The 13,569-nt window shown below is 39.4% G+C and overlaps 1 protein-coding gene across 1 annotated transcript in view; it reads left to right on the top strand.

Annotated features, from left to right (window-relative positions):
• Positions 1 to 13,569, top strand: part of LOC114361878 (uncharacterized) — a 38,113-nt gene that overhangs the window by 5,578 nt on the left and 18,966 nt on the right. Inside the window, 5 exon segments of the mRNA XM_028317090.1 lie at positions 8,634 to 8,744; positions 9,333 to 9,396; positions 10,520 to 10,617; positions 10,619 to 10,760; positions 11,720 to 11,855. Coding sequence (XP_028172891.1) covers positions 8,634 to 8,744; positions 9,333 to 9,396; positions 10,520 to 10,617; positions 10,619 to 10,760; positions 11,720 to 11,855 — 551 coding nt within the window.

The raw sequence follows: 13,569 nt of genomic DNA, 5'->3' as shown, positions 1-13,569 counted from the left end.
TCTGTAATCTCCCCTGTGTATCCATAAGTGATCGATTATCTCGGCGGAAAAGTGAACTTATTTCCTGTTAACTTTTGGGTTTAGTTTTCAAGAGTTCGTCAAAAGTTTTGTATAAGCGGCCGTCACCTAACTTTTTGTTGTTTTGCATAATATGTAAATCTAGTCACACAACGATAAAGTTTTTTAAACTACTGTTACTGTACAAATGTGTTACCAAAACGAAGTCGGTTTAATTGAAACGAATTGTTGTGCCCTGTACCGTTTGCACGCTTGGCTGCCGCGAAAGCGCTTCCAAAGCAGAGCGTATAGCGGCCGGGCTGGCGACAACAGCGGCATAGCGGCGACGGTATAGACTTACGCGCGTAACGGAAGCTCCCGGAGCCTTTGTGCGGGAGCGCCGTCACGCTCCGCGTACTACTTTATCATAAACGGGCTTAGGCTTTGGCTCTCCGAAATTATGATTTTAAACATTAATTAGATTTTTAAGGGGCCGCACATTAAATCCATAAGACCACCACTCATCGTCATATTTTTATTAGTAACGTAATTATTATAAGAATATGTTTTCTATGGAGATGATATGCACACAAAATACTATTATCTTGATTTTCAAAGAGCTACCAACTAAGATATCAATGCGTGTGCGTTGAATATTTTTATTTTATTTTCATGTCCTCCATATAAAGTTACCGTAAATCGTAAACTTCAGTCGTATGTGCGCAAATTGAAGATAATAGGCATTTGAAATGTTTGTTAATATTACATAATGTGACGAAGAGTAAGCATTTGCTATCTATTCCTTGTTTTGTCAGTATTTGTGTCGGTCTCCAAAGATTATCAGTTGCCGAAATCTCCACTTAACCTGAAAATACGGAACTGGCATTGTTCCAGGCGGGAACACACCACGGCCCAGAATTGGCACACGTATGGGGTAGTTTGTTCTGCCTTTGAACTTAATGCTTAGCTTAATGAGCCAACTCTACAGATTTGGAAACTTTAAACAATTTTATATTCTAGTCGAGTAATTCGATTTGTGTATTATCTTGATACTATTAGCAGTAACTATTAGGTAATCTGTCTTATTAGTAAGAGCTACATACAAACATTCATATACATTATTTAATCGCTGTGAATACTTAAATTTAGAAATCGGTCATCCGTCCATTATGTTTGTAAATCGATTTTGGTACACCTTCTGATTAACTATTGTTCCAAAAACGTAACCTTATAATACCGACCTAACTAAGAACAAAAAAAAATGTTAATTTCGTTGAATACAAAAGAAAAATAAAAGCAAAAAGATAATGAATATCATAAAAAAATTCAAAATGCTACCTAACGTAAATTGTACCTTAGTCTACCTCATTTCAATTAGTCGAAACTTTTCTGGTCTCGACCCTCGTCCTCGAAATTAGGCTCAGATTCTCAGAAACAGTCGTGCATTTTAATGAAGCTATCATTCTAAGACTATGCTGTGATAATGATGGACACGAAGACAAAAGTTCGCGTGTCGCCCGTCTTTGAAATTCCCGTAAACAATATTTTAGATCGAGGTTAGAAAAAGGTGGCACACAGCAATAAATTACCAAAATTCGAAGGCGTAATAGTTGGTTTTGGTGCTCTTTAGCAAATTAATCATTAATTTATAATAGTAATTGACACTTTGACAAGGAGTTTTTAGTTCAAACATGAAATCAATCGGTCATTATTTATCTATGAAGCGATAGAAAGTCAGTTCCACAAGTTTCAGTTATCAGTGTTATTTACCAGCGGTTTGGTCAGACGGTCACATGCTAATTATTTCTCTTTGTGGTTTCGTTAATGACACGCAGCCCAGTTAAGACCGCAGCTCGCAGCGGCGTCGTTTACGATCATTATCTCACAACTGATAAATGTTGTAGGCACCCACTATAATCACAATGGAGCTAGGTCAACGTTAATTTCTAAATAAAACTTTTTGAATACAGACGATCGACATCACATCCGTGTTATTTTTTTAATCAGCATCTATTACTACAACCACAACATAGTTTGATACGTAGTCAGAACGCAAATATTTTTCTACTACATATCGCATTTTATAAGTTGTTCTATCGTATTTACTTTAATACAGTCACTCGCCGTTTAAATTGTTTAATTACATCAGAAATTAACAAAAACCTGTTGCAAGGTTGCACTGCTATTTCGCTGAACTGGAACTGTAGGTAATCGGATTAATTCCAAAATCAAGGTAGATATCATTAAGTAGATATTTTAAATTCGTGCGTGTTTTGGTTACATTCGAACTTTCACTATCATTGTTTTAATACGTCACTAAGTCACCACTAAGCGTGTAATGAGTAGACCTAAATAGAAAAGCAATTAATTAATAACATAGGCCGAGTTTGAAAATGAATAAAAGAACCTTAATTAATTCCTTCTAAGTTTCGTTTTACAAAAAACCCTATAATATTGTCAAATATCAATTTCACTAAAATGAAACGAGAAATTAAGACGGCCTTTTAACAACAACAATAAGAACAATTGATTATTGTTCAACTTGATGCATGAAAGAAAAGAAACCATAATTCGTGGAAAAGAAACTTTGGCAATAACGATTATTCCCGTAAAAGCTCAAGCGGAGAAGGTAAATGAAAACGGAAGCACCTCTCGGTGCGTTTTAATGGGCACAAGGGCGGGCCATCGATCCCGCTCCTGGCACGACCGTGACCCCGGAGGTCCCGCCGAGGGCCGCACGGACCCGTGACGTCAAACCTCCCGATAATACTCGATACGAGCCGAGAACGCATAAAATTCATACGGCGGCAACAATCGTCAGCCTAAGCCAGACCTTGAGCTGCAATACAATCAGTAGGGATATTTTGCTCGTCATGCCTTATCAGCATTATGCATGAGATCAAATAAAGAGATAATGCAATGAAAACTCTGATGTTCTTTCATTCATCTTGTGTGGTCATGATATCACAAAACCTTAGTGAAGTAGTCAAAATGTAGCATGAGGAAACTACGCGAATTCTAATGGCCTGACGTCACGGTCGTTTTAAATCTAAAAAGATATCGTAATGCAAGTCTTATCTCCATTATCAGTCAAAAGATAAAATATTACAGTGCGATAACGAAGTCACTAACTTATGCTGATGGTGGGCATTACTACTGACAAGTAAACAAAACATAATAACGCTGGCGGGAGTCAGCCATTATCTGTCCAATACCGCATAATTATAATTAACATGTTACTAAGGTCTCTCGCTTGGGCCAGGCCAATGTTATTTATGTTAACATGACCTCTGTGTCATTTTTTGTACCAGTATATTTCAGCTGATTATTTCGATACTAATTGAAATGTAGTAACATCGTTTCTTTTGTTGACTAGCCTCCAGACTTTGCTCATATTTGGTCATTACTGATTTAAAAGTTATCCCCTAGCCCTATAGGATAATAAGATATACTTAAGCCTGTTTTTTAAATCCGATAGCTATTAAATCCGGGACTTTGGACGTTTGGACAAGTACGCAGAAATAGTATAAAACGAAAGTAACTAAACTATTAGTGAAAATAACTGCCGTAGTTTCCGGGATTAACATATACAGACAGACAACATTTTAAACGCGTCAGGGGATTTGTATGATAATGTTGATAGGTTTTATTGTGTGGTGTGTGCGCAAACGATTTTGAATAAATCTTTGCAAGCAAGTTTCTGTTTGCCTAGAGTTGATCCAAATTATTTGGGTTCAACTGTTATCTACACGCGCAGATTCTAATTATTTCAAGGTTACTGATACGTAGACCTAATTCATAAGTAATTTGTTTGTCATTTCAAATAGGTTTTTTAATCTCGTCTTGCTTGCCCACAAACTGCGCAGTTTATTCTTATGTAAGTTCGTAAGGTGTGATATCATGTAAAACGCTGTTATTGTTATTCAACTGGTCAACTTTGTTCAAAATGTTAATTTTATATCTGACAGAATTAAAGGAAAATTCGCGAAAGACGACAGACCATTACTTCTTGAACAAACTATACTATATACCTATAAGAATAAAGCCATGATATTCATAAGTCATAACTATTACATTTACTTCTATCTGTTTATGCCATAATATTTTCTCCTCTAACCTTCCCTGAAACTACAAATAATTTGATAAACTAAAAACCTTGCTATGCGATCATCACTTTATCGTGTCATATTTTCAGCATTTTCAACCCTTTTGCAAACAGTAACATCGTATAACTGAAATGAGCAGATAAAATCGTTATTGTATTTTTTCCCTACAACCTTCCTTCAGCTCATAAAATTCACCGCCTAGTGTTTCCGGGATAGGCACTTCAAAGACCTCTCTCCCTTCATCCACGTTCGTGCTTCCGGTAGCTCTTTCTTTTCAATTTACCCAGCAAGATTAAGGATCGTATTCCCACAGTCCCAAAAAGTTTTGGCTTATAGAAAAATAAATTGTTGCCAATTTCAATAAAATTGTAATTAGTCTCATAAATGTTGTAGCCATTTATTTTTCATCATTATAAATTATGCGGTTTTCCAACTGTACGATTTTTTAGGAAGTTTAACTGTTGCGTCCGAATCAATATGTATCGTTTTAATCGTAATGTTTTATTACTAATTCATTTGTGTTTCTAAAAATAGACTGAGTTGCCTTTTTCAAACGCCTCAAAGTTGGCAGTACATGTAACATTTTTATATGTTTAGATGTCATTTAAACTTATTATAATTAGTAAATGGTACATAATTAACATAATCTGACATTAGAAAAAAGACAATGAGCATTGAATACACAGTCGATAACATTTCTCTGTAAGCTGATACTTATCTAAAAGCTAACATCGTGCGCGGTACTTGTTAACTTAAATCAATATATTTTTTCTGTTTGGTTTGTATGTTTTATTATCTAGCGGTTTATCTTTTCCACTCGTATTGATTGATTAAATTAAACCTGTACGTTATTTGAAGCTGCTCTTACATCTGATTAAATTTTGCTTGCATTGCTACGTGGTATTCTGTATTTACTCAGAATGCAGGGTTGAAACATGTTCGTAATTAGTTGGGTCTCGAACGATCAATTGTTTGTTTTTTTTTATTAATAAAGTACATCGTCGTAACTCAATATAAGGAAGCCTGTGTCAAAATGGATTTATTGCTAATATAAAAAAGAAAAATGTATCACTTTTCGATTTTAGATAGTGTAATGTAGAATTGGTTCCGTGCCTGAAAATGGCTAATAAAATGCCACATGTAGTTTCACGCTTGACCAAGTTTTTGCACTCTAAAGTAAATGCAAACCTGTCGCTACCAAATGCTACACTCAGCTCCGCGTATTTTTACGCAATGTCACTTACGTAAATAACATTTGACTTAATTGAAAAGACCGACTCAAGGTACAACTACGTCATGTTTTATTATTAAAGCCCTATAGTGTGCAAGGCTCTAGTTCATCAAATAATTGTGCTTTTGCAATGCGCCGGCTATATGCAATGTTACTTGTTAGTATACTAATTGTAATTACTCATTAACTAATCGTTGTTTAAATAATAGCAAATTGCTACAATCAGAATTCTTAGTTTTTACTGTTTTCCCTGAATTTTTACGAACTTTAATTTTCTTGTCACCTGTGTCGCGTGGTAGTCTGCGACTTAAACCTCTACCAAATTGATTGAGCTGAAATTTTGGCTTATGTAAATTGGATGATATTGAAACCAAATTACATATTGTTGAGCAGATCTACGTCATATGGAATTGTCTTAGGAACTTTGTTATTTCTTTCTAAAAGTAGGGAGTAGGCTGAAAAAGATGATTTCTGTTGTACATTTACGTCTATGTCTTCATGACAGCCCTCGAAACAAAGATGTGCCCTGATTTCCCGAACAACACAACATGCACTAGACCGGCTTTTGTCGAAAACAATACCGAAACATAAACAAAAACCGTATAGAGTTACGTACACACCTGGCTGTGACTGCAGTGCACCTATACTCGCGAGCACTGATTCATATTGCCCAGAATAAGATTTTACTTTCGTGATTTATCAGGCTACGTGTGAATATGTTTATATCTGCGAGACAGTGTGTCTCGTTTTCGTCAGCAGGTTGGCATGCGTCCACGCATCCCACTTTTGACATAGCGGCGCTGTGACGCGTCGCGTTATCAGTGCCACCATCACCGCTAATTACATAGGCCGTTTACGTCGTCACTTCATCATTGAAGTTGCGTTTAGATACCAAAATTAAATAATGATCATAAGGAAGTGATTAAGATGTAGAACGTGGAAGTGTGTTAGTTGAGCAATCGCGCATTTGGATTGAACATTTGAAAGGATTTGCATTTTTCACAACTTAAAGTTTTAAACTTTTGTAATAAAAGTTATAATATTTTTTAAGCTATCTAATCCAATAAATTGTTTTAAAATTGTAACCTTATTTGTAACTCTACAATAATCATTGTTCTTAAATGCCCTAAAAGGCAAGGCAATTACCAAATTAACTCCAATTTAAACTAGCCTGTTTGCCATGAGCCAATCCTTAAATCGATATGGCATATTACCAGGTTAAGTAGTACCTATGTTTACTTCATGAGGACTAATGTAACTTGAAACTGTTAAAAAAATGATACACGCACGCAATAGACGCTTCGGTAATAATATTCAGCAGTCTATTCTCGGAAACTTAATCATCCCTCCCACTCGCATCATCCCTTCCCGCCCCCACTTTACCTTCGTCTTAGTATTTACATTCTCGTTACTATGGAGTTTATCTCCTTGATTTCCATAAAAATTACATGAAATGAAAAATCTATTGTCTAAACAATTGGGTCAGTAGGCCTCCGCGCTCCTGTTGTTGTGAACAAACGATGACTCGCTTGTTCGTCATTCGACGTGTATTGACAACTTTTCATATTTTCGTCTGGCGATGACGTAACAAAATTGCTGTTGCTTTCGAAGAATCGCTCGTAATGAGTCTGATTAAATTAGATTAGCGGAGTTTAACGACTTTCGGCCGACGTCTAATGTTACATTATTACTTTGTACTTTCCTGTCAAGTTAGTTTGCTTTTATTTTGGCGAGAGGCAGAAAGTGTACGTATCAGTAGATTGTGTGATCTTACAAATTAATATTGACTCATTGTGGCAATTTGCGATGCTATCTGGTGTTTTATTGTGAAGTTCGGATCCGTTCGAAGTGGCGTGCGTGTCGTGGCTCGCCGCCAGTGACGCAGGCTACCTGCGCAGGCTTACAAAGCGACCTCCGCAGCGCGCCGCGAGCCGCTCAGCATCCAACCTGTTGGAAGTTCCGAGCGAAACCTACACGGATACAAAGTGTCAGCAATGAAAACAATCGTTTATCTAGTTTAAATCCTTTCAAACAATTTGAACTATCAAAATCACGCTGTTCGTTCCTGATGGTGAACTATGCCTATTAAACAGGTCAGATTGCAAATAAAACCAATGCATCTACACTGCACAATCGCAGTAAAGTTATTTGGTTTTCCCCAATTCGCCGTTGAAGCCCTATATGGTTTTCCCAGTGATGCCCATTAGGATCGATAGTAATTTACCTTGTTTACCTAAAACAAGCTTTGTTTTTCCATTGGACGGTCATTGTAAACATTTTTTTCCATGGACGTTGGATGGATTGTGTTTTTAAAAAAAGTTTTATTGATTCAAATATCGGCTAATAATAATAGTGTTGTTGTGACACACCATTTGCTTTGAAGGTGCTTTCAAGTAAGGTTATTGGTAAAATATTAAAATTGTAATAGCTTGTGCTAAAAATAGTCCGTGGTAGTCGTATGGTTACTCATTGTGATTAAACATTAAAAAACAGTAGCTGATACAATCTTTTCCTATCTGTAAGTGTTACGGAACTTATCCGGAACCTTGCATTAATTATCACTTTTAGTAGGCAAGGTATGATAATGTTTTGTGTTAATTCGCACATCATCGATGATTACTGTACTGTATGTATGTTATCTGAATTTGTTTATTGTATACCTACATTATGATTTTTTTATTATCTTCTATTATAGTAACTCAATAATTGCCGTTTGTTAGCACGTATACATAAGATCTTGTAAATCTATCATAAAATTCAAAGTTAATAGTCTCAAAAACTTGTTACCGTCCGCACTTAAAAATATAACTGTGTTTACTTTTCTTCACAATCCGATTGATATGGAAGTCGCACTGTTGTTCTCTTGTTGTTATAACTATCGCGTATAGTGGATCATAAAGCTATTAACAAGCAATATCACTTATCGTTATGACACTCGATGCGGTAACTAGGAGTAGAGCAGCGCCATCTTCGGCCAGAGGTCCGCCGATAAGAGAGGCCGGCAATCGGACTTTCTAGCCTTGACATTAATGCGCCGATACACGGCCGCCGCTCGTATGGACACTATTTCCTTTTTGCGTATATTTACGCCGTTACTGCTGCACTATCAACAGGTCTTGTTTTAAAACAGATTCGGTGCGTTTTGCCACCAAACTGGAGTCATTTTGCATGCATAAACAATTTGAATCAATACTTTTTTTACACTAAACAAAACAGCAGAATCTAAATAATTTTATGGAAATCTATTTGGCAATACATATGAATGTGTTTTTTACTTGTTTTTTTTTTTATTGTTTCAGAACAACAAACAAGTGGTGAACCTGGACGATGGACAGCTCCGCGCGCTCCTGGATGAGGCTATGAATTACAAATGTCCCAAAGATCTTGAAGGCAAAAGCAACCTATTCAAGGTGTGTTATATTACATACATTTCAAAGTAAATTAATTAGGTAATCCAGTGTAGTATCAATTAGTTCAATTAGCCCGAGAAAGCCAAGTTAATAGTCAATAACATTCTCTACGTTTGAGCTGGATCAGCAAATTGTGTTAGTGCTGGTTCAATGGTTTTGGTTAATTTGCACATAACTTATAGGTGTCGTTGGAATAGGTATGCATTGGAATTTAATCGTGTACTTCTCACGTTACTGCAAGCTAATGTTCTTGTAGTTCATCCATTTATGAAGCTCAGTTCCTCAGTGCCCTTTGCAGATAATGTTATGACTAGCTGTTGTTTCTCATTAATTTTTCAAATGAATCCTTCATTTTAAAACAGCTAAGGTGCAGTTTACAAAAAACATATTCTCCATATGATTCTAAATACCAATATTTTTGTGCTAAAACGACAGACGTACTACAAATTTTAAGCTAAAACCAGTTTTCGCTAGTTACAAATTAATTACTTTACAAACTAATTGCATGTACCACGCTCCCTCAGTAGTATGTATTCTATTTCCTGTCATTTAGGAAAAACTGGGCATTAACACATGGCCTCATTGCAGGAGTTACTGGAGGAGGTGGAGCAGCAAGACGACCAGGCGAGCGAGGCGGCGGCGCGGGGGGTGGGCGCGGCTCGGGCTCCGCGGCGGTCGGCGGGCGGCGGCGCGCGCTCCCGTCACGCGCTACACTCCAACTCTCTACAAGACCTGGTGGCGGCCCTGGCGGCGGAGTCGGCGCCGCGTCGCCCGAGACACCACGCGCCGGCGCCCGCGCCGGTCTCCACGCGAGCCATACAGGGCGGCAGTCTGCCTTCCGGCGTCGACACCTGTAAGTCACATTCTCAGCTAGATAAAAGCACGCTCGCGGCACGTGCTACACTCCAACTCTCTACAAGACCTGGTGGCGGCCCTGGCGGCGGAGTCGGCGCCGCGTCGCCCGAGACACCACGCGCCGGCGCCCGCGCCGGTCTCCACGCGAGCCATACAAGGCGGCAGCCTGCCTTCCGGCGTGGACACCTGTGAGTCCTACTCTTAGCTAGATAGATACCTGCGCGCTCGCGCTGCACTCCAACTCTCTACAAGACCTGGTGGCGNTTGAAGGCAAAAGCAACCTATTCAAGGTGTGTTATATTACATACATTTCAAAGTAAATTAATTAGGTAATCCAGTGTAGTATCAATTAGTTCAATTAGCCCGAGAAAGCCAAGTTAATAGTCAATAACATTCTCTACGTTTAAGCTGGATCAGCAAATTGTGTTAGTGCTGGTTCAATGGTTATGGTTAATTTGCACATAACTTATAGGTGTCGTTGGAATAGGTATGCATTGGAATTTAATCGTGTACTTCTCACGTTACTGCAAGCTAATGTTATTGTAGTTCATGCATTTATTGATTAAATGAAGCTCAGTTCCTCAGTGCCCTTTGCAGACAATGTTATGACTATCTGTTGTTTCTCATTTAATTTTAAAACTGCTAAGGTAAGGGTTTGTAAAAAAATATTCGTGTCTTCATACACGTATCTTCTCTATCTGATTCTAAATACCAATATTTTTGTGCTAATACGACAGACGTACTACAAAATTTAAGTTAAAACCAGTTTTAGCTAATTACAAATTAATTACATTACAAACTAAATTCATGTACCAAGCTAGTCTCAGTAGAGTGTACTATATGTATTTACTGTCAGTCAGGAAAAACTGGGCATTAACACAGGACACTCTTTGCAGGAGTTACTGGAGGAGGTGGAGCAGCAAGACGACCAGGCGAGCGAGGCGGCGGCGCGGGGGGTGGGCGCGGCTCGGGCTCCGCGGCGGTCGGCGGGCGGCGGCGCGCGCTCCCGTCACGCGCTACACTCCAACTCTCTACAAGACCTGGTGGCGGCCCTGGCGGCGGAGTCGGCGCCGCGTCGCCCGAGACACCACGCGCCGGCGCCCGCGCCGGTCTCCACGCGAGCCATACAGGGCGGCAGTCTGCCTTCCGGCGTCGACACCTGTAAGTCCTATTCGTAGCTAGATACTTGCGTGCTCCCGTCACGCGCTACACTCCAACTCTCTACAAGACCTGGTGGCGGCCCTGGCGGCGGAGTCGGCGCCGCGTCGCCCGAGACACCACGCGCCGGCGCCCGCGCCGGTTTCCACGCGAGCCATACAAGGCGGCAGTCTGCCTTCCGGCGTCGACACCTGTAAGTTAAATTCGTAGCTCGATACCTGCGCGCTCGCGCTGCACTCCAACTCTCTACAAGACCTGGCGGTGGAGTCGGCGCCAGCCTGCCTTCCGGTGTCGACACCTATGAGTTCTACTCTTAGTTGGAAACCTATTCGCCTATTCCAACGGGAGCCCGCGTAATACCTGTAAGTGCTAATCTTGCTAGATGCATGGCGCTCATAGCGCACGCTGCACTTTCACCTGCTTTCAACCAAGGGCGAGCTCTTGTGGCTCTCGCTTCAAACCTACACTTGGTGAAGGCAGCCTTCCTTCTATCAAATACTGAAAACTTGACTGAAACTCCTACTGATAGTTAGTATAAGACTAAAGCTTCTCACAGAGATTGCACTTGTACCCGACATAACTTGGTTGGGGAAAACTGAATAGACATGTTGACACCACCAATCAATTGACGTACTTTTTAAAACTGTCAAAACGAAACTCTCCCATAGATTTTGTATGGCACTACAAGCAAGTGACGTCACTATTTTGTCAACTCAATTAAACTACTTTTTTCAATTACAATGCGAATAAAAATCGTAATTTACAGGTAATTTAAAATTAATTAAGTTTTTGAGACCAGAATGGTCTTTTTTAAAAAGTTGTGGTTTCGAATTATTGGAGTATGGTGTCAAACTGTCTATTGCGGGTAGCTCCTTTTTGTTCGTAGTTCGTTGTCAAAAGCCGAATTTGGGTATGCAAACTAATTACCATCACTAATCTAAAAGGCACTTGTTGTATTGCAGCGTTCCTCCTGGGCGAGGAGGGCGGCGGCGCGCGCTACCTGGCGACGGTGCGCTGCGTCAACCCGCCGCCGCTGGGCGAGCGCCGCGTGTCGGCCAGCGACGCCAACGGGCCCGACCTCGACCCGCCTGCCGCCAGGTAACCCTTGTCCAGGCTTTGGCGTATCTAGGGACATTTTCAGGGGGTGATGTACTGTCAACTATCATATTCTAATTAGTAGCTCAACATCCCTGGGGGCAGACACTAGACCAAGGGTGGCCCAATAGATTTTCCAGATGAGCAAAATTTCTTAGACTGTGGCGACGGGCCACAGCTTTTTGAAAATTAAAACAAAAGCAAATCTATACTAAAGGCCTACTAATAAAACTAATGGCCTGGGTTTGGCCATTGACCATTGTGGGGTGACCACCCGGCCTCCCCGCTATACAGGGTGGAAACGATAAGTGATCTCACTCGATTATTTCTAAACTATACAAGATATCAATAAACTAGTTACTGATACTGAAAGTGCTTCATGAGCTCTATCAAACGGTATTAATAATAGGTTACAGAATAAACTGGATCTATCCGAAAATTCAATGTTTCCAGCTTCCATACATTTGGTAAAGTCACATTATTTTAAAAACTACACATGATATCGTAAAACTGATTACTGATTCTAAAAGTGCTTTACAAGCCCTATCCAATGGTATCAATAATAGGTTACAGAAAAAACTGGATCTATCCAAAAATTCAATGCAATGTTTCCATCTTCCATACATGTAGTAGGTACTACCTCAGTCATAGCACTCATCTCTTGATAATATTGTTGCAAGTAAAGCCTAAAACTAATGTTTTCCATCAATAATTTTAAATAATCATTAAAGGACGATGGGCACAAATGTATGGAAAGTGGTACCCGCTCCAATAGCCATAACCAATACATATTTCAAAAGGCCTTTAGATGTAGAAAAATGTCTGCTATGGGGCCAGTTCTAATTCACGTTTTGAAAGCAGTAATTCCACTAAGTATTGTAATGAAAGTATAACACAATCATCCATGTATACGAGTATGTACTATGACTACAATCTATTTATATAACTAAAAGAAGCCTTGAAAAGGAAAGGATTATACCTACGATGAACTACCCAAGCTATTAGCCCTTTATTCGCTTTCATCATCATCATCATGATCATTTTAGCCATAAGACGTCCAGTTGAACATAGGCCTCCCCCAATGATTTCCAAAATGGCCGGTCGGTAGCGGCCTGCATACAGCGCCTTCCCGCTACCTTTATAAGGTCATCGGTCCAACTTGTGGGTGGACTTATTGGGTCTTGTGGGTTTATTCGCTTAAGAAACCCATAATAAAACCCTTAAAAAATAATAAACTCCAACCCTTTTATTAATAAAAGTTACACCCTAGTTGAACTCTGATTTAAACTGTCATTTGGTACCTATGGAAATGTCATTTTAATCCAAGGTTCATCCTAGGTATAACTTTTTTTAAATAAGGGGGTAGTAGTTCTTTAAATAAAAACATTTATTTCACAATTATCTCTATCAATAATTATAGAGTTAAGGAAGGATGCTAGAGCAGTAAACCCTTCATGCCTCGCATAACCTAAGATCATAAGATGGACACGTATGATACTTCGGTTACACAAAAAGTATGTATATCTTCGAACGCAACCAGATCTGAGGCTGGTGGCCATAGTAAATGTTGTTCGTCTTGGTAAGACCTTTCAAATGATACTACAAACATAACTATTGGAGCCGGGTACCATTTTGCAAAAAAGTATGTTTATCTTCGAACACAAGCAGATCTGAGGCTGGTGGCCATAGTAAAAGTTGTTCGTCTTGGTAAGACCTT

Source organism: Ostrinia furnacalis, unplaced genomic scaffold (genome assembly GCF_004193835.3).
Source record: "Ostrinia furnacalis isolate ACB-3 unplaced genomic scaffold, ASM419383v2 OfSCF6054, whole genome shotgun sequence".
Taxonomy (NCBI): domain Eukaryota; kingdom Metazoa; phylum Arthropoda; class Insecta; order Lepidoptera; family Crambidae; genus Ostrinia; species Ostrinia furnacalis.
This window is presented reverse-complemented; position numbering and strand designations above follow the sequence as displayed.